The following is a 26,417-nucleotide window of genomic DNA, read 5'->3' on the forward strand; positions in this document are numbered from 1 at the left end:
CAGCCGTAATTATTCCAAATAGAATGGAATGTATAGTTAGATATTCTTTCGCCCATTTATAAAGTTTTTTTCCGTATACTGTATGTAAACTACTGTAACTTATTGTGCACACAGAGCAGGGATCTCCAATCAAGTCTTAGAAAGCCCCAAATCCAGCAGGTTTTGAAGGTCCTAAATAATTAATTTGTAAAGCACTTAAAAAACACAATCCATTCTGCCCAGCTAGGGTGATAGAAAATATTATGTAGTTTAGCTATCATTTAGGGCAAATATACTGTACAATTACTCTTCATCCCTCATGGACCAGCGTTAATTGAGCTTGCTAGATTCCTCAATATCTTACAGGTGTAACTTGGACTGGGGCTCTTTGGGACTAGGGTTGAAGACTCCAGATACAGAGTATGGCCACCCTGCATCTGCATATAAGCAAAACATTAGACAGTTCTGGTCTTTATTAATAAATTCCTAGCACTGCAATGTGCTATAGCCCGGTCACACATTTGCAAGAGTCCTGAGTCTATTAACCTTTCCTTTCATAAGAACAGTTGACATACTGTATTCTCCTCTTGATAAAAATGGGGCTTCAATTATTAATCCAGTTTCTGCAATGAATTATTAAAATGTAAGAAACCACTGAAAATGTTAAGTTAAGATGGAAAGAAACTGTCAATTTTAAATGTAAAATGGAATGGTTTATCCTGCCTTGCATCTTTTGCTTACTGGATCAGGTTCAGGCCTCCCTTACCATGTATTGGATAAAGTGGTTCAAAAATGGATGAATAGATCAATCAACCTATGTATCATAATAAAGTTATATTTGTGTGCTTTTTATTTTTTTTAAGGTTCTATTAATTTGTATACAAGACCTTTCTACAGCAAAGTGTGGCTGTATGCTAGGGGAGACTGAGTTTATCTAACCACTACAGAAACTGAGAGAACATAGGCTGATATTACCAAAGGTTTTTAACAAATGTTATGATTATGCTATATATAAACACTTTTGAATGTTACGGTGAAATTAATAATACAGATAACATTTAGAACTAATTAGAAATTTAATGTGCTTCTTCAAACAGCTCCCTGCATGTATGCTCTTCAACAAGAATAGTCAATGCAAGTATTTATTCTAGAGCAGAATCAATTAAATGCACTTGAATTGATTGACTACACAGTTACGCTATCAATATCTTACAAAAGAGTATTCAAAGAATGATGAAGACAAGAACTGTTGCAAAAATATTCTTGATATAAATGATTACATACTGGTTTATCAGAACTGTCCATGACACAATAATTCTCCTAACAAATGGAGCACTCACTGATTTAACGGATTTTTCCCTTCATTAAGCTGTGGGACAACCCATGCTACAGATATAAAATGTAAACATGTTCCAAAGAAACCTGTACAGGACTGTGCAATACCGTATATGGGTTAATCTGCACAGCTGGTGGATGCTACTTAAGCAATCTGCTTTTATACAGATGTTTTGTTTGAATCTGTAAGGGCTCTCTTCCAACAGATGACAACCATCCATGTTAGATTCACACTTTTATCTTTTTATCTCGCTGCCCTGTCACAGTACTTCAGGGCATTTCATCATGTAAAAGGTTGTTTGAGTGCTTTTTTTACACCACTAAAACAGGGATTGTCTGTGAGGCGTGAAGGAAAGTCTATGTGCGTTGAGGAACAAACACGCCATGCATGTCGATGTGAATATCTGCGTCCACAGAGGCCCGAGCAATCTCCCCAAAGGATCTGGCATCTTGGACAAGCAAGAAGGAAGATTTCCCTGGTTCTGGGCAAACCACCACAGACAAGACAACACCTGCAGATAAAAGAAAGCAATGTAAAAAACCCAAACCTGTTGTAAATGCAAGTTAACCTTTACAGCATGATACGGTTTCATCTTTTTAATTTAACCTAAACTGTTTCTCAGAGTTACTGGAATATGCCTGCTAGCTTTTTTGGCGCATATGAAGGAGCTCACCATCATCCTCTTCCAGCGGGTTGGGTGCTGGAATAAAGACCGGCTCCGATGGCCAGCAATTTTCTTCACTCCATTCCACCATCTGCTTCGTTTCAACATCCAGCTTCATGATCTCCACAATGACCACAGGAGAACAAAATAAACACTTTTAAAATCCGTTACCTTGAACAGCAGCTGTTACTGCTTTGCGCTGTAACCTCAGATTGTGTTTATAAATTAATTTATGCAGGGATTAGAACTGATGATATTGTGCATATACTCTGTGAAGCAGTGACAGTCCTCATCAGTTATCAGCTATTAGTTCTGAATATGGGGTACAATGTATGAAGTCGTAAGTAGGACTCATAATGTGTTTAGTATCCTGGAACATTCACTAGTCTCACCTTTGTAGGCACTGGTGACAGCTCCACTCCTGTTACATACACATATCTGTGCTTCTTGCCATTGAAATCATAGTTAATCCTTGGAAGTTCAACCCCTGAAAGATTTTAAAAACAAATTAACTCCTGACGTCCTTTCCAACCACCACAGATTAGCTTAATAAATGATACACAATGTGGGTCAGTATACAAACCTAAAATGGTGTCTTACCTTCAAAGAGTATTTCAGGCTTACAGTACAATTTTCCTTCTTTCTCTTTTAAAGCAGCAGCTGTTGTAGACTTCAGCTTGACTAGGTCACTACCAACATCTACTCCCTGTACAAATCGAAAAAAAAAAAGATATTAATAGGGTCAAACATGGTCTCACCCAAGAAGCTTAAATTAAAATCAATTTGCATCGTTTATTAAATCTGACATTTAAATAGCTTATATTGTACAATATTGTGCTTACAGGGAAATGTGCTCAGATTACCTTGTCTGAGTGCAGTGGGAGAACAAATCTCTTGTATTCAGGCTTGGAGGTCAGTTTTCCCATTTTCTTGGGTTGGTCCAGACCCTCCTGCAGGTTAGCTAGATAGAACATGTCATACAAACTGTTGTCCTTGTAGGCAATGACATCAAACACCACATGGCCATCCTCTTCGTAGGCATTGACATGGTGATAGACCACCAAAGCATCAGTGATGAACTTAGTCGGCACAGGCTTATGGGTCTTTCTGTCAATCAAATGAATCAGTGTCTAGATTAGACAAAAAAAAGGAAAAAAAAGTGTTAAAAGGTCAACACTTAAATAATCTGTCTGGTTTATGACAGGGTGTTAAAGGATTCCCCCCCCCAAATTACAGTAATAAGAACACATCTATTTTGCTGCATGTCATTTACAGGAGTGGTAGAGTAACAGCTGGAATGCAAGATTTAAATTGGGTACATTGGGTGTTGCCATAAAGAGACATAACTCTCAAATGGTCTTTATTTGTTGCTTTGTTATAGATAAAATATGGTAGATCAAAACCATCCAAAACATCTAGAAATTCAGAATGTGGGTGCTTACGTTATCATTAGAATGGAAGTTTAGACAGCTGGCCCAGTTGACTCCTCGAAAGTAAGCTGTTGCCATCTTCAGGATGTCCAGTTTGAAAGGCTGCTCAATGAAGATGATGTAATTATCAGTCATCCCAAAGCTGTGGTAGTAGCTGGGGGTGAGGAGGCTGCGGCACGGCACTGAACAGATTACTTCCAGGTCCTTCAGAGAAGGGCTTTTCTTGTCTGAACAGAATAATCAGAGGAGGTGATAAGTGCTAATGCTGTTTCAACATTCACTGGCTTAAGGAAGGTTTACAAGCGTACAATATTAAACCATTTTAAACCAAAACACAAGCATGCAAATGCTGAGGTCACTTTTTAAGGTGTGTTGGGTCCAGAAGACGAATAATTTTAGGCCCAATACGTATATAATACAGCCACTTAGTTTCCGATTTTGAATGCAGACTTTTCCAAGAAGAACTTTAAAAAATAAAACAAATGAAATGAGAATTTGTTCTTGCTCTTAGAGACGTAAGAACTAAACTCACAGGAATCATACAAAATATGTACAATAAATTAATTCTGCCCATTACGTTTTATTAGGTGCTCCTACCTTGTGCAGTAGGTGGGATCTTGAAGATTGAATACCTGGTCTTTCCCTTATCTGCTATAGAGGTCCCCATGTTATAACTGCTACCATCTTTGCCATAATGTGGGTGAGATGTTACTAAATTTACAGCAATGTACCTGAGGTAGTCCACCTATAAAATTAAAAATGCAACAGAAAAAAGCTTGAGGTTCCCTTTTCATAAAAAAAATTAAAATCTTACAAGTCATGTCATGAAAATAAATACGACGGAAACAAATAATTTCCAGTATTCCGGAAAATAAACGAAATAAACTTTTTTTCTCCATCCGTCCATTTTCTAATTGGTTCTTCCAATTCAGGGTCATAGGGAAGGTGCAGGGCAGGGTACACCCAGGTCAGAACTCCAGTCCAACACAGGGCTCACACAGACACGCACGGATACTCACACCAGGGCCAGTTTTCCCAGAAGCCAATTAACCAACTGTACCAGTATGGTACAGGACTGTGAGAGAAAACCAGAGCACCCGGAGAAAACCCATGCGAACATGGGGAGAACATGCACACTACACACAGATGGCCAACGAGGTCTGGAATTGTACCCAGGGCCCCAGTGCTGCAAGGCCGTAATGCTAACCATTGTGCCTCTGTGCGCTGCCCAAGCATTTAGTTTCTGAAACAGAAATCTGTATGTCAGTTTTTCATGATCTGTATTTCCTCTGTGTACAAACAATACGGATGGATATGGACAATAGGATGGTACAAGCGACTTCAGTTGAAAATAACCATAATGAGACATGTTGAGCAAGAAGACGGTTACTTTTTCATAGGTTTCAAGGGTGTCATGGTCAATTTTCCGGATGTAGTTGGTTTCAGACGTGGCGTAATAATCCTCTCCATATTTAATAATGTTTGTCCCACAGTTATCTGTGAAGTCTGGAATGGTGTGCGAGAGATAGGTGAATGCTCTGCAATTGTGAAACGACAAAAGAAATTGTAGTATATGATGAATATGAATGGGTATGATTGATGCATTTGTGATTAATTCTTTTAGAATTAATTGAATACATAATTGAATACAAAAATATCATTCCAGGTTCTAATTTTATCTTAGTATCTTGTGAAAGATGGATTTGAAACAATGCCTTCAAACAATCAAATAAAACTTTGCAGATTACTCACTTAGAAAATATATTTTTGCAGGGATCTGGATAAGCCATAGTCCCCATTTCTGATACTACTATTCTGTTTGCCTCCATGTTACATTTATAAGTATCTCCACGCAGAAATTTGCTCCTGTAGAACACGTCTCCTGCAGGGAAAAAAAATACTTTGCTATAAATCACAGAATCCTTCTTGGGTATTCAAAATTGCACAATAAAACTCATTATCTTTATTGAGCAGTCTTCTCTGGCCATGATTTATACGGATCGATACAGTCTTCATGCTTATCTTAACCATAAAAGATGGTTCACGAAAGCTCCATTTCAACAATTATAAAGAGAGTTTCAATTCAGCACATCAGTACATTTTTCCATTGAAGTACAGTATGGACCGCAAAACAGTATCTCCAACAAATGCATGCCCCCCAACACACAGTGGCCAGGACCACTGTTGGCTAGCCTAGTCTCCCTTCCCTCACCGTCTTTGAAAGTGAAGCTGTGCAGTAGTGCCAGTCCATCGAACCAGTGGTTGTAGGAGGTCTCTCCCACAGAGAACATGCCTGGCCCATTGCGCAACAGGGTGCCTTGTAACCAGGCAGGGAGAGTGCCTGCCAGCATGCAAAAAAGAAAAAGATTAAACTGCAAAGCACCGCACAATATTGACCTGTAATTCCTGAATTAACTAAACAAATCCCTGCCATTAGGTGATTTTTCATTGTGTTTTCAAAATCAAACAGCCGCCATCCTGTTGCTCTGGCCTTTCCTAGTACATTTGTTTTGCTACAGTGGCATGATCGTCTTGACCTTGCAGAAACTGTAGATGAATCTTTGTGTCAATAAAAGGGCTGATTGATGCAGTATGCATTAGCACCTCCACTCTCCATTAAATGCATTGCCATTTATGTAAGATAATTCCTTAACTGGACATTTTTACGTTAGCAAATAATGACTGTGTCAGTTTACAATTAACCACAGAATCAAACGAATCATTTAAGTGGATTGTAACGAAAGCTGACAATTCACAACTCAGTGTTGAAGATGCTGAAGTTGTTAAACTGTTGACCGATTCTTGCACATTGCCGTAAAATGCCTTTACAATTATGTTGTTTACGAAATAATTTTAAATACCGCTGATGGCGCAATAGTCTAACCTTTGTATTTAATCCAGCTGAAAGTTATTGTTTGCCCTTTGTCTGCCAACTGAAAAATGGCTTTCGCTGCACGTTTTCCATCAGTATTAAAGAAAACAACTGACAAAGACGTCCTTATACTGTACATGCACGTCATAGGATGTCTGTAAAACCATAATTAATCGATGCACATTACTTATCAAACCGCTGCAATTGAGATCACGTTTTCACTTCATATTAAAATAATGTCAATCAAAATAATATCAATCAAATATATAATTATATCGAGAATATTAACGACAAAATTAAATTATCCTTGCAATTCTTTCTTACCTGTTTTCGGGATGTAAAAACAAATTACTTTTAAACTTACTGTAAACATATGCTGTATTTATTTTAAAACCCCCACAATTATAGCGATTTAGGTCAATGTCTCGCAAATGGCCGATAACCCGCAAAAAGAGAACAGTTAGAATACTAATAAGAAAAAAAGTTAAATTCTCAGCTGCAAGTAATCATCTTTTTTTTAAAAAAAAAGGATTTTCCGTCAGTTCCCCCAGTAATACTGTACAAACCTTTCACATCCGCTTTAACAGGATCGGGCTTTTCCTCTTTGTTTTTGCTGTAATCGTACTGCATTTTTACGGATCGTCTATTTGTTATGATTCTTTTAATCCTAGAAAGAGATCTCTGTTTTCCAGACACTATATTTAACCTACTGTACTGACAGTAGATCCATCCACTTCTTTGATTTGCTGTGGGCAGGCTCCGACTATAAACACGCTGGTTTGACAGATTACGGCTATATTGGGTTGTGTTTTTCTGGGAGGGGAGACGGGACACCAATCAGGAGGCGTAATGCATTTTCTGTCAGAGGGCAGTGAAAAGGGAACAGGCACAACTCTAGTCAGACCTTAGCGGATAAAATACTGTCCGTACAAAGTAATTAATAACATTGCAGAATTCCTTTGTGATAGGAGAGTTATAAATTCAGATTACTGTGAAAGAGATCGTCTTTTAATGTTGTAATTTTACACTTTTCCGCAGTTCTAGCAATGAAGTGATTTGATTCAAGTAATATTGAAAAATGTTGCCGTAAACTCATAATAAAAGACTATTGTGAGTTCTACATCCTGGTAGAATTGGAGCGTATGCTGTGAGTAATATATGTAGTTCAATTTTTCTCCCACAAAACTAGATACACTTATATAAGGACTCACCTATGAGCCAAACATAAATGATTGATTATTAAAGTATGTTTACTTATTGTAATAGACCTGCAATTATGCTTTATATAGTATGGTGGTCTTCAATACTTGGTGAACCATTTAAAAGGTCAACATTTTATTTTATTATGTTATATAGTACTATATTTCACAAATACATTCATAAGTAACTAGAAAAAATATAAATATAATAATCAATCACAGTCATACACAATCACAAGCAGTTGTAATAAGTAATCACAGACAAACCTACTGAAAGAATAAAACTGGTGAACAACACATTACATTGTTTCTGTTTTGAAATGGTGCTGTTTGATGCTATGTTGATTATCAATATCTGAAATGCAACACTCTACAATCTACAATGCCAGTGATACTGCCAGATTCATCCAAACTTTCAAATCGACAAATATTATTTCAGTACGTCAAGTCAATCCAATTTCACAAGTGCAGAACTGTTAAAAAATCTCCCTGTTTCAGATGTACAGCCTCCTGATTTCAGGGAAGCTCCAGTTATTGTGATATCAAAAGACCCCTAAAATCTGAAAAACTGCATCAGTGCCCTTTGTGGCCAAGGCCTTTCGCAATTGTTATTTTTAATGATAGGACCATGCCTGGGTATTTATTACAGATGCAAACTGCACAGGTGAAGGGCCAGGGCCCCATTTTCCATCAAGAAGTTTGCCATTTGCCATCAAGAAGTTTGATCAACAGAAGGTCTACTCCAAACAGCACAAACTAGTAACCTCTGTTGGAAGGATTATAGGCTCTACATCAGCAATGCTTGTTTTACACCTGATTACAGATGCTATCATGTGAGAATCTGTCCCATTTCACTCTAAAGCCCAAGACAAGAACATGCCAGTGCACTGTTCCCCTGGTCTGCTGTTGCTGTCCACTATTACCAACTACTTTATACTTTTATACAGTGCTCTGTGGTAAACTGTTGCAAAGGGCATCATAGAAAATAAAAGACCAAATAAAGGGACTATAGGACTCATCCTAGACATTACATGTGGTTCCAGCTTAACTCTCAGATTTTCAACGGAGCTCATGTGTGGTGAGAAAGGCATCTACAACAGACGTGTCACATGCTCGTTTCGCAAGAACAGTTTGCAGGTGACATGAGGAGCCTGAGAATGTACATTGTACTGCTGAAGTGCTGCGTTGGGTCAGGATGACCCAACAAGAAGGGCTGTATCAAGGCAGCACCATAGAGTGAGGTCATCTTCAATCAGTACAAATGATGCTGCACAGAGATAAGACACTCCTGACAAGACCATCGCACATGGACCTTTACTGGCATTTATCTTGGAAAGATGTCCTGACTCTTGGTCTCCAAGATTGTGGTTTAATATTAACTGTCTTTGGTTGTGACCTCTTGCTAGCTTATAAATGGCTGCCTGAACACCTGAGACACAGAGAGACAGTGCAGACTGCCTAACCCCCATCATACCTACAGTATAATACAAAGGTACTGTTATCTTGATAAGAACAGAGTAATACCATTCCAAAGAGTAATCCTAGAACCCTTTATTCTGCAATTTATCATCGACTAAACACAGTTAGGAGCAGCACTCTAATTTTTTATTTAAAAAACTGATAAAATCTAGAATCGGATTGCATCTTCGGTTCCCAAGAGAAACATACTGTACCTGGTGTTAATCTATCGGGCGCTGTTGAGACCTTCATTCGCTAGCTGTCCTTCACCCCACTGGGGATGTGCCCCATTCACGTCCTCTCCTCTCCCCATAAGCGAGGTAGAGCGGGCGTCTCGAGGCGATAAAATATTTGTTTTCTGGCACGGCTGTTAGGCTGCAGAGTACCGTAAGCCTGACTCATGCAAACGGGAAGTTAATTTTAAAATTCATTTAAAGGCGTTATTCTGACTGCTAGTATTCTTCAGCAATTACTCGGAGAAAGCGATTGATAAGTCAGTCTTTTATTGTTGACCATTAAGTGTGACACCGATTTTTTTTCAGCCGTTGTTGAATATATTATTAGTGAAATAAATCAATGAAGTTATACAGTAGCTGCTTCTCAAAGTATACAGTCATACAATCTGACGGCTCCACGTCTTTGCCATACTAAAGAAATACTGACGAAAATGTCAACTAAGGCTAAAATCGTTATGCAGTTATCATAAAGCTCTGTTATCATGTTTTGCAGCTGCACATTGCTTTTTTATTGCTGTTTATTATTGGAGAGGGCGGATTTACGCTCTTGGACTTGTCTGGTGTTTAGAGTTCTCTATCTTTTGATGCACTTTGGAACGTGATGTTTGGTTTACACTGTTTTGCTGTTGAGCAATTCGTAGGACTGTATGGAACCTCGTGATTTCCACGTGCACATGATTGAATACTGAAAGCTTCCTTAAAACGTATCTTACAATTATCTATCAACGAAACTAAGTGTTTATGACTAGATTAAGCTGTCTTGTACTTCCAGTGTATTGTGTATGGAAAACATCTTAATTTAACTGTTTCTTCTTTAATGAGAATCATTCTGCATATTGCATTACGATATACAGTATTAGAAACAGTGCTTCAATTTTATTTTGCAGCATATTGTTACTTAATATAATGGTTTAAACACTAAAAAATCAATTTACTCTTATTGGAGTATTCCAAAATAAAACAAACCTTAAAATACACTGTAACTTAAATGTCTTTAAATAAGTTAATGTAATGCCCATACAGTAAGTGTGCAGCAGTAGGAATAAACATTTTAATTCGTTTTTTTTATTATTGACAATTATTTAATTTCATATTCTCACCTCTACAGTAAGCATCTTTGAAACACAGGCAAAATGTTGTACACAGATCCTTATAAAAGCACTCATTGCCTTCCAATGATGTCCTAATTTGTTGAATTTTAAATGACATACTGTACATACCACAATTAAAAATGCTTATCCATTAGAACTGGTTTTCTTACAACTTTTGATCTGACTCAGTTTTGGGATACAATTACTGAACGGTGCACTGCACCAGTATGGCAGTAGAGACCTTTTGCTGGAGCTACAGCTAACAACGTCACCCAGCAATTTTAATGATGTTAGCACTCTGCTCCCTACACAGGCTGGTAGAATGGCTTAGCTCCCAGAACTCCCATAGATCAGCACAAGACAGGTGAATTACATGGGTGCAGTTTTTAATCTGACACGCCTCTTGCAATCACAATAAGGTGATGCTGAACAGTGTACACATGCAGCAAAACCCACTTAACAACATTAAGCTAGCAGAAGAAGCAAAAAAAAAGAATCTAGGAGCACTCCTTGCAGAAAACACAGTCCTGTTTCTCTTTGTCATGTTCCAAATAAAAAAATAAAAAGGTCCACTATCGCCATATTGTCTCAAATCACGGTTCTATTATACCTCCCCAGCTCTGCTGTCTGCAACAAAAACAGGGCAAGTGAAGAAGAGAGTGCCTGAGTCCTCTGATCTCAACTTTTATACGCTCTTGCTGGCTAGGTGATCCCCTCTCCAACTGCAGTGAAAAACAGGGATATCCAGCTGATCACAGGAGTTAGACAGAGAGAAACATCTGAGAGTTACTTGCCAAATTGATTTTATGCAGATTGGCTGGTTTCATGGTGTCCTTTCCCCACTGTACCTCTGGTCCAGGTCTGCTTCCAGCCTGCTCAGCACCGCCACCTACTAAAGTGTGATGAGGGATAACTGCAGGTGGGATTTGAAGCTGCTCTCCAGGAACTCCAAGACGGTGAAAGCCAAGCCAGTGGTTTAGCCCATTAAACTATCCTACCCCCACCCATCTAATGTGTCTCCTCGGGCCATGTGGTAGTGGACAGGCAACAAGGCAAACAGGGTGCAACTTACTCAGTGACGACTGTCGTCTGCTGTACTCTTCGTGCTAGGATGGCAGAAAGACCTTAAAGGGAGAGGGAAGCAGACACAAAAAAGAAAAAAAAAAACTCGCTCTATACCCAGCAAAAACACTAGCCAATTTAGACAACATAACTGTCACCAAACACCATCGGCGACCCACACTCACACGTCCCAGCAATTCAACCAAAAGTCTCTGCCACAGCACCCTCACTCGGACTTGTCCCTCCTGGGTCCCCTTCACTCCTAGATCCTCGACCCCTTTTCCAGGTCGATAGATACTCTTGGTTGCCCCATATTGGATGATGACCCAGTGGATGATGAGTCAGTAATTTCAACTCCTTTGGGGACTAGAACTACTCCGGTCTTTTCTACCGTATAAGAAACCATTTCTCAGGGGCAGTTTAATAAAAAAAAACATCATGGTAAATTCAGGTGTAATATGACATAAGCTCCTATGTGCATGTATGTTCTCCCTGAGTTTGTGGGTTTCCTCCAGGAGCTCTGGTTTCCTCCCACAGTCCATAGATATACTGGTCCTGTGATAATCAGTCCTGGTGTGAGTGTGTGCATCTTATATATAACATATATAAGTCACAAAAAAGTGTTTATACTCAAATGCTTAAGAAAGCAACCTCTTAAAAAATAAAGAACTTTTATTCATATTTTGATTTTTTACAATATCACTGTTTTCTGGCTTAATATCAAGAAGAAACTAAATTTAAACATTTTACACAAATAAATCTTTCAAAGATTCTTATTCCATTCACCTTTCATTATCTTTGCATTTCTGAAGATTTCACAGAAATATAAATGTTCCCAAAAAAAGTTATAAGATGCAGACAAACAGCACTGTGAGAAATCCTATTTTCATATTCAAATACAGTTGTATTGGCAGGTGAGATATACTCTCAGAATTTCAATTCTGACAAACTATTTAAACGTCATTCTTCTTATAAACAATGAAAATGTTTGAAATCAAAGCATTACTATAAATGCTTCAGGAATAAAATAGTAAATTACAGTTATCCTTTACTCAACAATCCAGTTTTTAAAATCATACTTAGCTACTACAATTTCTTACATCTCACTTTGTTTTTTACTTTTAAAATAAGAAAAAACAAATTTCACTTTCCTTTCCTCAAAATACTGCATCCAAAAAGACTACAAGTGAAATTACGTCATGTCAAACTTGATTTACAGTTACAACCTTCTATTTTTTATTTTGTTGTCACTGTACCAGGACAATCAATCCTTGTAGTTTCACTTAACAGCTAGAAAAATAATAATAATAAAGCACCTGCATATAGACATATTGCAGCTACAGAATGACATTAAACTGTATGTCAATTGTTTTCTACTAGTGCCTGTTAAGCAGCTTTTCTTGTTACCACCTTTGCTAGCCAGTGTTTGTGCTATATGGTGCAGAGTGGTGGCTCTGTGGCTGGAAGGTTGCCGGTTCAAATCCTGCAGCCGGCAGAGGAATCCTACTCCATTGGGCCCCTGAGCAAGGCCCTTCACCCCAGCTGCTCCAGGGGCGCTGTACAATGGCTGACCCCGTCTTCTGACCCGAAGCTTCTCTCCCCGTCTGTGTGTGTCATGGAGAAATATGGGAAATATGAATTCCTAATGCAAGAAATGGCCAATCAAGTGATCTTATCTTATATTTCCGAGTGTGATGGGCCCAGCCCTGTGACTAGCACTGCGAGTTGAAGCCGACATGCTTCAGTACTTGCTCTTCAGCCTGCTGTGGGATGAAGTGGCCGTGTAGGTCCAGGTGAACAGTGGTGTTGACAGAGGCACGTGCGATCTCTTGGAAATTCTTTGCGTTCAGTATGAGCAAAAACGGTGGCTTGTGTGGATCTGTTGAAATGATGGAGGATAAAATGATGCCTGAAAGAAAATTTTTTTTTTTTTTTCAGAAGAGATCCTTATTTTTGCTTCTTAATAGTCTACAGAGAATCCCTAAAATCATGTTGGGTCTACCACAGAAGAAATGCATAATGGTGTTGACATCATTATCTGTGTGAACACAGTCTGTCGATTCTGGGTAACAGGAATATTATGGAATTGTCTTTTAAAAAGCTGTCCAACACTAACACTATGAAAACCAGTATGAATAACACCGATTGCAGTAACACACCGCACAGAAATGAGGAACCCAAGTGGCTCCACCAGTAAAGATGCCCTTCTGGAGTGCATTCTGAGTCCTTTTAATTCATATAGCACTGAGTTAAGCCTTTTCTGACTTTGACTGGGATTCCCGGGGTTCAGAATTCAAAACAGCCACTCCCCAGTGACATTCAGAAGCCTGTAAACTTGTTGTTACTGTACATCACTCAGAGATCCACGGCTCTCGTCCTCAGCGCTAATACCGCAAGCTCAGGCTCTGTGAAGCTTGCAGCATGTCATAAAAAAGCATGAATAGCACAAGACCGGATCATGTCTGCATTTCCTCATTTTTCCAGAGCTAAAGGTTTAGCTGTGAGCTGAGTCTTAAGCAATTAGCAATTCCAAACAGAGTGGGCACAGGTAAACAAAATCACAAGACAATAACAAATTGAACACAAAATTCTCATCTCACCGTCATCTTCCTCCACTGCATTTGGCGAGGGGACAAAAACAGGCTCGGCTGGCCAGCAATCTTCCTCTTCCCACTCTAGCATTGTTTTTGTGGCAACATCTACTTTAGCTACCTGTAAAAGCACAACCAGCATGCCTACACTGTAAACACATTGCATTCGTAATTCTTCAGCAAATGGCACTTAAAATAAATTGAGTGGGATTTACAAAATCTATATTGGCATTTATAAGATCTATATACGGTATCTATATATTTATAAGATATATACAGTATACATATAAACTGGATTGCAGTCAGTGATAATGAATATAAGCTCCTTGTATACCTTTGTTGGAAATGGCTTCCACTCCACCCTGGTGGCATAGAAATAGCGATATTTCCTACAATTGGATTCATAGTTAATTCTTGGTAGTTCCACTCCTGTTAGAGAAAGCATAATTATAAGAGAAACCACCTACTGTCCGATAGGAAGCAAACTTTGGCAGTGTGCTGAGTGTTCAAGTGTATTTAGGACATGACTGAACAAGAACAAGCAAGGATTATAATACTAACAGCAACATCAAGGTTTTACCTTCACATATTTCTTCAGGACTGCAGTACACAGAACCATCCTTTTGCTTCACTGCAGTGGCTGTGGTGTCGAGGAGATTAACAAGGTTTTTGTCAGCAGGAGCGTCCTGTGAAACAGAAAGTGACTGTAACAGAATTGTCTACATGTAAATACAATTGTCAATTAATTTTTCACTGTAAAATAATGCAGTTCTAAAATACATCAAAGCATTTGTAAGTCTGAGGTTTTGACTTTCAGAATAATGGTAACAAAACACCGATTAGGTCATAGACTTCGTAACCTTTTTTGTTTTGTAGATTGTTTCAGTTTTAGCTTAAAATTAAAACAATACGTGTCTCAACATTGTTACCGCTCTTCTGTGTAGCAGAAGATAACTGAATGAACTACAAAAAGCTTAAAGAAGTCTGTTGATTAGGCACCACTTAATATGTGTCAAATAATATGTTATACAGTACCTGGTCAGAACCCAGGGGAAGAACAAACCGCTTACAGACAGGAGGAGATGAAAGCTTGTGTTTCTCAATAAATGTTTCTGACTCCTGCTGCAAGTTAGCCAAGTAGAACATATCATACAGACTGCTATCTTTGTATGCGATGATATCAAAAACAATATGTTCTTTATCCTCATATGCATTGACGTGATGAAAGACCACCAATGCATCAGCATAGAATTTAGTTGACAAAGTCTTCTGGGTCTTCCTATCAATCACATGGATCAGAGTCTGAAAAACACAAGCACATGATCAGCAGCAGTTCATCACTGCATTTGGTTCTGGATTAAAGCATTTTACTTCATGATAAACTGGGAATTAACACATTGGCTGTACATTAAATAAAATACACAATGACCTCCATCATAGCTTTGGGGTGTGCTGCATTTCAGTAAATACCTAGTTAAATGAGTGTTTTACACCCCATAGCTATAAATAGGTTATCTGATAATTATATAGGGTATCAAAATGCACTTCATAGAATTGACTGATTCCCATACATTATCACTTAGATCCTTGATCTTTATTAATGTTGACTTAACAACTGTAAATATGTCTATAAAAAAAAGATACCACTACTGTAGGTTCTTACAACGTCATTGGCTTCGAACTTGAGACAGCCGGCCCAGTTGACTCCTCTGTAGTAGGCAGTGGCCAGCTTTAGGATGTCTAGTTTGAAAGGCTGCTCAATAAAGATGATATAATTCTCGGTCATTCCAAAGCTGTGGAAGTAGCTGGGGTAAAGTGCAGAGCGACAAGGCACAGAACACAGGGACTCAAGGTTCCTCAGACCAGGATTCAAATTATCTAGGAAGAAACTAGTTATTTTAGAGGCTTGAAGGCATATTTTAAACCACATGGTCATGATACTGTACAGAAGAAAATGCCTGATAGATTAATACAAATAATGGCTACACCATCAGTAAGCTAGGAGGCTATAGGTGTTGCCTTATACAGTATGGGTGCGACTGATTACAATAAAAGAAGATTTTGTCTATGTGAACGAACCTCAGATGGGTACCACTCATTGTAAAACATCACAATAACGTTGAATGACAAGGGAGTGAGAAAAATACTTATGTTTATTGGTGTTTTTAAGGAAAGCCAAGTATGAACTAGTATCGTCTTTAAGAGAAAGGGACTGGCCCACCCCCTGGGCTCCAGTTCATCTGCGATCTCGATGAGTAGGGTGTCACACCGCGTTCACAGGCTGGCCCTTTATCTGTCCAGTTACAAAACCTTGCGAGGTCACTTTGCAGATGAGAAATTTCTAAAAGCCCTCAGAAATGACCAGATTCTACCATGTAGTAGGCTTTAAAAATAGAGAGCAGAGACATAGGAGAGAGTGCCCACATCTGAAGGGCAGCAGTCCAGAGTGAGCAAGGTGAAAGTGACCACCTTCATCGCTGGATTTCTCTTTAATGAACTAAAACTGTCCAGCTCCAGGCTGTATTTCCATATCAGCGGATCTATTTCCATTTCCTTTTGTAAATCCCTGAGGGGATACAAGGAGTTTGTGCCTTTTGTTTAACTGGGAGACGTTGTTACAACTGTACATCAGTAGAGGGCACGCTCACCTTTTCTTTTTGTACAAAGACAGCTCTGTTGAGAGATTTTTGTCCATGTTTTTTGTTCATCGGAATGACAAAAGTTAGGATCTTGTAGAAAAAATTAATTAGGTCAAGTCCTTGGACTCTGGGAATCTACACAAATTGTAGGTAGTAGTAGTTTTGGTTCTTTCTGTCCTGTGGGTGTATGATACTATTTATTTTTGTCCTAAGCTAATGCCAGTTAATTTTTTTTATCACCAAATTGTTCACAGGAGATAGAAGTTATGCGACCTTGCTTGGCTTTCCCTGTCAGTGGGAATTAAACAATGATTTTTTTAAATAACCGTTTGTATCAGGACCTAATTTTTAAATTTGAGCATATTTAAGTTATTTACATCCCCCATTTATAACAGCTGGAGACAGGACACGAAAGAAAATGTGTGCTATTTTGTTCTGATTTATGATGTTCTGGAAATAAAATCTTTAAAAAAAAATGTTCACCAAAATGAAATCCGCTAGACACTGTTTTGTGATTTTGTGAAAAGGTGCTCCTTCAAGTCACAGCCTTTTGAAATTCTTAGAAGGAATGAACAAGAAAGGAACCACATTGAAAATTTCCGCTTGAAGACACCCTGCATAGTCTCATTAAAGCTCTGGATCGTGCCTCATTACCTGCAGCCTCAGAGGGGACTTTGAAGATAGTATATTTGGGTTTTCCAAAGTTAACAATAGTTGTGCCCATGTTGTATGTGTTTCCTTCCTTGTCATAATGTGGGTGAGATGTTGCCAGATTCACAGCAATGTACTTCCTGTAGTCCTCCTGGGATAAATGGGTAAATGTCAAATAAAATATAAATATAAATGTCAAGTGCCAGTTCTATTGATCACTCAGCAAATCAGAAGATTCCAGGTTGCCGTGTGCTTTTTGATTCAGTTACAGACATGCACTCACCTTCTCAATTGTCTCAAGGGTGTAGGGATCAATTTTGTGAAGGTAGTTTGTTTCTGTTGTAGCATAAAAATCCCCACCGTAATTGACAATATTAATGAGGCAGTTATCTGTGAAGTCTGGTATTGTGTTGGAGAGATAGGAGAACACTCTGGAATCAAGCAAGATAGAATAACATCAATATTTGGCGTCTGACTCATGTTCTCTTTGTCTTGCCCATTTTGACTACTTTACAGACATTCAAGAAAGGCAGACTTTTAAGTAAGACGTTTGAGGACTATAGTCTGTTAAAAGCGTTTGATCTGTTTTCAGGGATATTGTTGTTCCCACCTGAATGAGAGCAGCGATTCGAGGCTGTGAGGAGAACTCGGGCGCAAGTGAGACAGTCAGGCTGGCGTCGAAAACCAACAGGTAAACACAGTCCAGAGTTTCGTAGCCGGCAAGACACAGGAGCAAAAGCACGCAAGGAACTCCACAAGTGAAGCTGAAGGACACCAGCCAGGCTCATAGCCAGGAGCAAAGCACAAGGGAGAATCCAAAGGACTTTCCAAGCAAGCTGGGTCTGTGTCCAAGGATAACAACAAGCCGAGAACACTCAAACTAGAGGATGGGTACTCTAAGACTAAGCGAGGAGGTGCCAAGGAGACTGGTCTTAAACATCCTGTGCCTAATGACACACAGTGTGGAGGTTAGCTGTGCACAGGTGGAGTGAACCTCCTGCCTGAGCGCGCAGTCACACCAACTGTCTGACTGACAGATGTACCTGGTCGCCCTGGCAACTCTAGGGCATATTCCAATACTTTGTGGTGGGTGCAGTTGTGACAGTTGTATTGTAATAAAATCAGCCACATTGCTCTGAAGAGCATTTCGTTATTGGTTACATCCTAGAGAGATGCGACAGAGAGAGACGAGATATCAATAGAAGTGTCCGGTGCGGCGCGACTCGCCTCGTCGGGTCTTTTGTGAGGAGTGAGCTGGGGAGTTTGCTGCCAGGATGTGAATGGGGAGGCGGGGGGGGGGGGGGGGGTCGCTAGAGAGGTACGCAAGGGAATACCGGGGTCCCACACTTGTATACAAAGGAAAACGCAAGTGTGCAAGAGTAGGATCTAGCCTTCCTCCCAGCCTTCTGTTATAAACTGCATTAGCCAATTTAGTCACCTCAAGTACCAACTTAACATTCAAAATGTTAATATCAAGCGGCCCAGTGAGCGTGTCCACTCTGAGTATAGCCTTAAGATAGTCCTCACTGTGGAGGTGCCAATTCCCTGTGCAAGACTAAAGGCTACAGTGAGTGAACTAGAAATTAAGTTGATGTGTCCCTGCTTACTTTGTGAAGATGCTTTTGCAGGGATCTGGGTAAGCCATGGTTCCAAATTCAGACACCACTATCCTGTCAGCTTTAATGTTCTTCTTGTACGTATCACTGCGGAGGAATTTACTTCTGTAATAAACTTCACCTGGAGAACAGAGAGAAATCTGACACCAATCATACCAAGTGCCAGAAAGGCACTGTATGTTGTAAATTCAAGATAAACAAAAAACTTCACAACAGCACCATGAAATCAAGCTAGGAGAATCTGAAGAACTGATTAAGAAATAGTCAAGTGAATGGATCTTAAGTATGTCTTAGAACTGCTTTTTCTTAATTTGAGGTCTTACATAGTATGCACATTTTTACAAATTAATGTTTACTCTCTAGAGGTTTATGCATTTGTTTATTGGATGGAGTTTTCTCACCATCTTTGAAAGTGAAGCTGTGAATTAGGGACATCCCATCGAACCAGTGGTTGTAGGAGGTCTCTCCCACAGAGAACATGCCTGGCCCATTGCGCAACAGGGTGCCTTGTAGCCAGGCAGGGAGAGTGCCTACGGACACAGATCAAACACATTGTATTATCCAGAGGTCAAAAATCACTGTAAAGATGATATAACAGCAAAAATGTGTATGTTTTAAGACAACATTTTAAAAATGTGCCGATACATTTAAACATGCTGTCAATTTTCTATTTAAATTAGTAAGAGCTAAAAGCGTACATAAAATGATGCAAAAGAAAGCCATTTTAAAATTCTTTGATCAATAACTTTGTGCGTGTTCATTCTTAATTTTTAAAGATTTTGTTTTAAATCTGCTGAATTTATATATTGTACTTCAAACACAATCTGGCAAATAATCAATTTTTTGCAAGCAACATATCAACCGGTGTATATAAGTACAAATGAATGAATATATAACTGTGTACAATATGTTTATGAGCAATCAACAATCCATATTTGTGTTATACAGTTCATTTAGTTCAATTCTGCTGTTTACAAAAGTTCTCCGACTCTGACCTTTGCTAGTACATTTTTAGCCCTTTCTTTCGAAAGAAATCACCACCACTGTGTTGTAACAGTTCATAACAATTCAGAAAAAAATAAGTTTACAAATTACAGTAATACAAAATGAGTCACACAATTTTAATACTTTTAATACCTGAAAATGTTACATGATCATACTTTATTGTGATGCCGAGAATAAAACTGGTTTAATTTTTAGATCAGTAATTTATCACCTGAACAGAAAATCAAGAGCAATAGCTTCTACAGCTGAACATTTTAAACATTAATAACATTTATAATATTTACAACCAACAACAATAATAACAATTTTGTCATGAGGTCCCACAGGCAATTATTTTGAAATGAAACAAAAATATTCTAAATTAATCTAATCTTTTATGTAAAACCAGCGATAACTGGAATTTAATTAACAAGTGAAAATTAATTTGAAATTTGAGAACTTTAAAATAGAAAAAAAACAGATTCGTTATTTGAAGATTTCTCTTCAAATTAAAAGCTACTAAACTAGCTGCTAAATCACAGCTAGCAGTGAACTACGGGATCTAGCAGTAAAGATATTGCTATTTATTTCAAATTTGGTTAATGGCTCCATATCATCTGTCATTGTGGTAATGATAGTATTAGCCTCAGTTTTAATATTGTTCAAATTTTCATTTTCTTTTTCAAAACCTAAAGAACAGGTTTTTACGTACCATTTACAAAATCGGTTGATACTTTGTAGCTTCGATATTTTAAACCCAATTTTCAATGAAGAGCAACATGTTTATTTGCACTAGTTCAAGTAGGAAAAAGCGTCAGCATGCGTAGGCTGCAGAGAAACGAGTAAAGGTTTCTTCCATGCCGAAAAAAAAACAACGTTTTATTTCCTCACTTCTCCTTTCACCATGGACTACATGTTTATTTGCATTCAACCCAGTAACATATAGTATGTAGCAAAAATTAAAAAGGAAAATAAATACGTGGTATATGATTCATAATACCCATGTTACAAATGTGTGTTAAATCACCTCCAGTTTAGTATCTATTTATTTACAATCCGCGGTGTGTTTGCCTTGGCACCAGAATGTAAACTTGTTCTGGACGTGATCGTCATCCAAAACAAACTCTGAATCAGTATGTTTGGTGTATGTGGGGTTTCACAGGAGCTGTGTGGCTGTTAATACAATTGAGCACTCTCCATACATATCAGCTGTTCAAAAGTTTTCTATTACTTCTTGTTATCATATTTTCAGCTGTGCGTTACGGACGTGCTTTTCATTATTCTACTGATGATATTGGGGGGGTGAAACTGCGGCTTTTGCTCTACGAGAAAAAAAATGCTACTATAAAATCATAACATGCGCCGTGTAAAAAGAAATTCTCCACTCTAATTTACTGTACATTCACGTTCAACTGTTTCCGCTTTTCGTGGCTCTCTTCTATTTCCCGGCATATAAAGTACGGCAAGAGTGAAATTGCCTACCATTTCCATCTGAGGCACTCATGGAAAACAAACACAGAACACATGTACTCATGTACCTTACCCGTAATTGTGGCTTTCACTGGCTCTGGCGTCTCTTTCCCGTTCCTGCTGAATATAGGCTGCATTCTTCACTCCCTGAACTTCTGCAGCTGCACTGCGAGACAAGCACGGCATTTTAATATTCGCCCCCCCCCCACCTTCCAAGCACGCACGTGACTGGCACGATTGGAGACATTACATAACTGATCGATCGATTCATATTGCAAGGCTTTTGCTTTGACGTGGCCGGTGCACTAGAGCCACAGATTTCGTTGGAATACTTCCTGCCAAGGTATGAAGACGTCACTTTCCGAGGCGGCACCCTTAGGAAATATGAAGTAAATAATAGAGGTGAATTGGACAAAGGTTTAAATGTTTATAAAGTCACTAGATATAATCCTAACTCTGAAGCGCGATGCTGTGAAGTGGTAGCAATCTAAACTGATTCACATATTCTTTTTTGTAGCATTTCAGGAATCATGACAGATGATATGGAGCCATTAACCAAATTTGAAATCATGGTAGCTCATCCCCTAAAACTAGTGGACAAAGTACCAGGCTTCTCCCCTGCTAACAATACTACCAGTTTCCCAAGACTCACCTGACTCCTTGGTTAGACTCCCTGTATTCTATAAATATTTATAGAAAATCGGCTGTAGTATATTTCACTCTGGTAATTCTGTGCTTGTACTTCATTTTCTTTCTAAAGTTTACTTCCAAGCCACATACCTGAAGCACAACCAGACACAGAGGGCTTAGAAAGACAGCTGATCCATTGCATTGATCTAACAAGCAAGGTGGGCCCAAATGACCTCCTCGGCATCCTTTCTTACGTTTCCCAGTATGTTCTGAGCTCACCATTGCTTCCCCCAGCGGGAGCTGTGCGCTCCATCAGGTTGTCTAAGCCCACTGTGGACAATAAGAAGAGTCTCAGGTGTCCATATCCACTTGCCATGGAATTGGGAGAGGTGAACCAGCGTGAATCGCACATGGCCCAGTGCCACATCAATCCACAGAAGTGGGTACAAGTCCTTGCAGGTGACATTGTTTCACTTCCAGTAGTGTGTGCAAAACCTGACTGGGCCGCCTTGGTCATCATCAGGTCATGAGCACTGGGTGGAACAGGCAGGTACTCTGTGAGGTCTCAGCAGTCCGTGCCTTGTGTAGCACCAGGTGAGGAAGATGGGAGCTGTGGAGCCGGTATCATTTTAATGCTCTACTGGGTTAGCACGAGTACCAGTGGCAGTGCTCGTGTGGTTTGTCTTAATTCTTCTTAGATGGTAATTGCAAGTAGCAAGTAAACGACTCACTATCTCACAGCAGTTGTGTGTAACCTTCCTTTTTATACATTATTGCTAGAGTGTTTTTCTAGGTACAGTATGTATGTCTGAAGATCCCCAGTATAAGGTGGATCTGAATGTTCAGACACAGCCTGTACTGTTGGTCAAGGTATCATCTACATTCCTCTACGGCTGAGCCTCATAACATGTCACATGACAGCAGGTTGGACATCAGGAAAGACTTCTACCACTTACAAAAATAATTTCGGATGAATTACCAGCCCCCAACATGCCATCTGCCTCGTCTCATTACCAACTTAAAGGTTAAGCACAATAAATGTGGAAAAAAAGATATAGAATTGTGTGTGAGACCTAAGATGGCATCAATGTGGACCAGAAACAAGACGTAAGGAAACAGGCACAGCCATGTCATCTGCAAGGATGTAGTGTCACATGTTGTTCAAAACTGTACTTTTTCTTTCTCAAAGGGGGCTGATTACTGGTTATTCCTTATAAACCCTGCAAGGGAGTTTGAGTTTCCTGAGACTTCCAGACCCTGTGCTTGACTGAGGAAAGGGTGACAGGTCCACTAGGTGTGTAAGAGGCAAGTAGAAGGGTTACTTCAAGGATAAGTCCATTAGTCAGGTACAGTATGTGGGAATCCTGCATTTTGGTTGTAGCCACTAGTTTGTAGGTTTTCCCACAGTTTTATCATGCTTATACTTTGCAATAACTTTGCAGTAGTATTACATGGATGTATCACACTCTGCGGTTTATTTCTCTCCTACTGTTTCCTCATCATGCTTCACTGCACTTCACTCATCTCTTACTGTGGTCGTACATTTTTATCACATATTCATGAAACCCAGGAGAGGAATGAGGAGCTGGGAAAGCGAATGTTTCTTCACTGGCTAAGATCTTTGACCGGGTGCTGGCCAATTAAGATAACAGTCACATTATCTTTATGACAGTAAATAATTATCTCCCAGACCTTACCCAGTAGATCATTGTACTTCTGAACTTTAAAGCTGTAGCTGTGGCCAGGAGGGCCACAGTTCAATAGGTTCTAGTGGTAATTTATCCTCCTCAGCAGATAGAAATTGAAATATTTGTAATGCAGACCAAGTAAATGAACATCTATCGATCCATTTCTAATAGTTTTATTCAATTGCAGGGTAGCCGGAGCCTATCTCAGCAAGCAATGGGCACAAGGCAGGGTGCACCCTGGATGGCATGTCAATCCATCGCATCAAAGACAATATAGCTACCAGTATGTCTCTGGACTGGGAGGAAACCAGAGCACCCAGAGGAAACCCAAGAGAATAAAGGGAGAATGCAGACAGCAACCCAGGAATTGAGCGCAGGGTTCCCACAATGCCCAGACCTGCTAGCGGCTGTGCCGCCATGCTGCCCATCCAGTGAGCAGGTGTTTTTAAAGAAAGTCATTGACACCAGGGTGGAATGAAACCCAGAGGACTCTGTGATGACACACGACACAAGCAACCCCGCCACGATCGGGTGTCACTCTTGTCACCTGATTATACCAAATTTTCATCTAGCATTCCTACAGCTGTGGAAATATTTAAGTCTTTTTTGTAGTGTCCGCCAGACCAGAAGAAACTCTCTTTGTTGTGTACTGATGCTGTAATTTGATACAAGTAAAAAGTTTACCTTCAGTTTGGCATCAAGATAGAGTGGACGTCTGTTTATAGGGCCTCTTCTTTTAAATGAAATACCTTACTAATTTATGCCTTATTCAGATGGTGTTAGGATTTGCGGCTCACTGGGACACCCAGGTAGCTGAGTCTTAGCTCTGTAAAAGCTTAAAGATACTTATACATGTTACAAATTGCAAATATTTGTAAATAATGATCCTATGTGTTTTGTGTGTGGCTTGTTTGTTTTGTAAATTAATATATGTTTGTGTCTTGTAAATATGTTCTGTTTTTTACTACAGTATATGAACCCACACTGGACCAGCAACAAAAGCAGCCACTCGACCATGCTTGCAATTAAGGGACTATAGGGAGAAGATTTGTTTTTAAAGTTTGCTTTCTAGGCAAGATGGTGTCAGGGACTGATTTTCACTCACATTTGTGCTTTGTTACAGTATGTTATAATAGCATTGAGTTTATATACAGTCATGTATACTGAGAAATGGCAAAGTATAGACTTGCATGTGGGGCTTCACAGTCCATTAAAGAACCTATAAAGCAAAATGCACCATGATTGGACGTTGGACAATGAGAGGTTCTTTGCTATCTATCTATCCATCCCCCACAAGGGGATTTTGTGTTTCCCAGTAATTTATCATTTTCCCAAAATAGTGATGTTGTTGGTCTTACAGTGTGTGTTCTTATCAATGAACCCTTATCATCATAAGAAAATGTGACAGTTGGAAGGGTTTAAGCAAGACATAACAACTGTTAAACCATTAGAGATAATCTCATACTTGTTCTAATTGGAAAATTATGCAAAGGATGGAACAAAGTTAATTTGTAAAAATGTATTTGATATGCAATGTTACACCTTACTCTAGAGTTTAACAATTTCTGGCATATTTTGTTGTTTGTTGTTTGTTGTTTTTTGTATATAGTAGTACAAAACTTCCTTTTCTGAATGCTTTACTGAATTTCTGATTTACAGTGAATCCAATTAGAAATACTCTGTGTAGCTGTTGTTATTTCTACTCTAGACGTAATATAGAGTAAATGTCCTAAGAAAACTGTCTGGAACTTGACTTTCTCCATTTTTATTGCATATTATATACAGTATGCATTTGCTATGTTTGGAGTTTATTGCTGGTGACCTTTCATTTAATAATATTGCCATTAGGACCCTCTAAAGCTTTGAGAGGAGTGGGACCCCAGAGGTCCCCTGAGGAAAACCCAGTAATAGCCTTTTTTCTTTAATTAAGAAATACCATTGGTACTCTATCAGTGAATAACTAACCAGCACATTCAAATCATTGTTTTATTGCAGGCTTCTTGTGCACTATGATCATTACAGTTATCTTATCTTAATTGAAAAGTGCAGTATTTTTTTCTTTTAATTGTTTTTGCGATAAGATGTGTATCGTTATGTCGTTACTGTAGATGACCTATCAAAAACATTCTGTTGTGACATTCTCATTCACAATATAGGCATATGATGGGATTCTGAGTTGTGCTGATGTTTCTTTTTTCAAAGTCGACCAGAGTGAAGAATTTAAGTTGATATTTAAAAGGCCTCAAATATATATTTTAAATTAAAATAGCATTTTTTAATTTAATATTTTAAATAGAATGTATGCCTGCGGGTCCCTGTTTGTTTTTGAATAGCTCCTCTATTGTAAAGCTTATCAGTATATGAAAACTTCCTTCAGCTACATCCAGAAAATCTAAATAATTCGTTGAAAATACTGAAAAGCAGTTGTAAATACATTCGGATACTTTCTAAATATTTTTCGAACGTATTCCAATATTTAACAACAAGTATTTTCAAATGACCGTTTTCTCAATGCTTCTTTGGAAAATGTATGTACTGTACTTTACCCAGATCTTGCAGAGTGGAGTAATGTTTTTTCACTGCCTCATGCTGTTATTATAGTACTTTTGACAATATGAAAGAGGATAAGGTATTTTCAGTTCAAAGTCCAAATTAATCTTGCTATTTAAATGCAATACTAATATTACTGAGTGAGTTCTTTTCACTCATTTCACTAAAGTCCTCAGTATGAAGATTTTTCTGTCTCTGATGATCATTCTTTATGCGTATATGGAATTTCAATTTGATAAATAAGGAATTTTTGAGGACACAAAAGTCACAT

The 26,417-nt window shown here is 38.8% G+C and overlaps 2 protein-coding genes and 1 long non-coding RNA gene across 6 annotated transcripts; 1 reads left to right on the forward strand and 2 right to left on the reverse strand.

Moving 5' to 3' along the window:
* Window positions 1–1,536: 1,536 nt before the first annotated feature.
* Window positions 1,537–7,058, reverse strand: bco1 (beta-carotene oxygenase 1). Of its 2 annotated transcripts, none has more exons than XM_088613836.1 (11): window positions 6,848–7,058; window positions 5,622–5,750; window positions 5,162–5,291; window positions 4,800–4,947; window positions 4,007–4,154; window positions 3,422–3,636; window positions 2,843–3,109; window positions 2,580–2,685; window positions 2,372–2,466; window positions 1,989–2,100; window positions 1,537–1,826 (listed from the first exon to the last, which is right to left on the reverse strand). In XM_088613836.1, exons 1-11 carry the CDS (start codon window positions 6,909–6,911, stop codon window positions 1,672–1,674), a joined length of 1,569 nt encoding a protein of 522 aa, XP_088469962.1. In that variant the 5' UTR covers window positions 6,912–7,058; the 3' UTR covers window positions 1,537–1,671. The 2 variants fall into 2 exon arrangements, with proteins under 2 accessions (XP_088469962.1, XP_088469961.1); XM_088613835.1 differs by lacking the exon at window positions 6,848–7,058 and adding an exon at window positions 6,294–6,444.
* Window positions 7,059–11,981: 4,923 nt separating this feature from the next.
* On the reverse strand, window positions 11,982–21,568 carry bco1l (beta-carotene oxygenase 1, like). 3 transcript variants are annotated; one of them, XM_088613823.1, is made up of 11 exons: window positions 21,352–21,568; window positions 19,226–19,354; window positions 18,816–18,911; window positions 17,492–17,639; window positions 17,212–17,359; window positions 15,582–15,796; window positions 14,954–15,220; window positions 14,499–14,604; window positions 14,253–14,347; window positions 13,928–14,039; window positions 11,982–13,236 (listed from the first exon to the last, which is right to left on the reverse strand). In XM_088613823.1, the coding sequence occupies exons 1-11, from the start codon at window positions 21,462–21,464 to the stop codon at window positions 13,040–13,042; spliced, it is 1,626 nt and encodes a 541-aa protein (XP_088469949.1). In that variant the 5' UTR covers window positions 21,465–21,568; the 3' UTR covers window positions 11,982–13,039. The 3 variants fall into 3 exon arrangements, with proteins under 3 accessions (XP_088469949.1, XP_088469950.1, XP_088469951.1); XM_088613824.1 differs by having other exon boundaries at window positions 18,816–18,945; window positions 21,352–21,534; XM_088613825.1 differs by lacking the exon at window positions 21,352–21,568 and having other exon boundaries at window positions 18,816–18,964.
* A 298-nt stretch (window positions 21,569–21,866) lies between these two features.
* Window positions 21,867–23,186, forward strand: LOC148644407 (uncharacterized). Its single transcript, XR_015928707.1, has 3 exons — window positions 21,867–21,941; window positions 22,039–22,126; window positions 23,098–23,186. It is a non-coding gene; the product is annotated as an uncharacterized LOC148644407 (long non-coding RNA).
* The last annotated feature ends 3,231 nt before the right edge of the window (window positions 23,187–26,417 follow it).

Source organism: Lepisosteus platostomus, chromosome 20, assembly GCF_059453375.1.
Source record: "Lepisosteus platostomus isolate fLepPlt1 chromosome 20, fLepPlt1.hap1, whole genome shotgun sequence".
Taxonomy (NCBI): domain Eukaryota; kingdom Metazoa; phylum Chordata; class Actinopteri; order Semionotiformes; family Lepisosteidae; genus Lepisosteus; species Lepisosteus platostomus.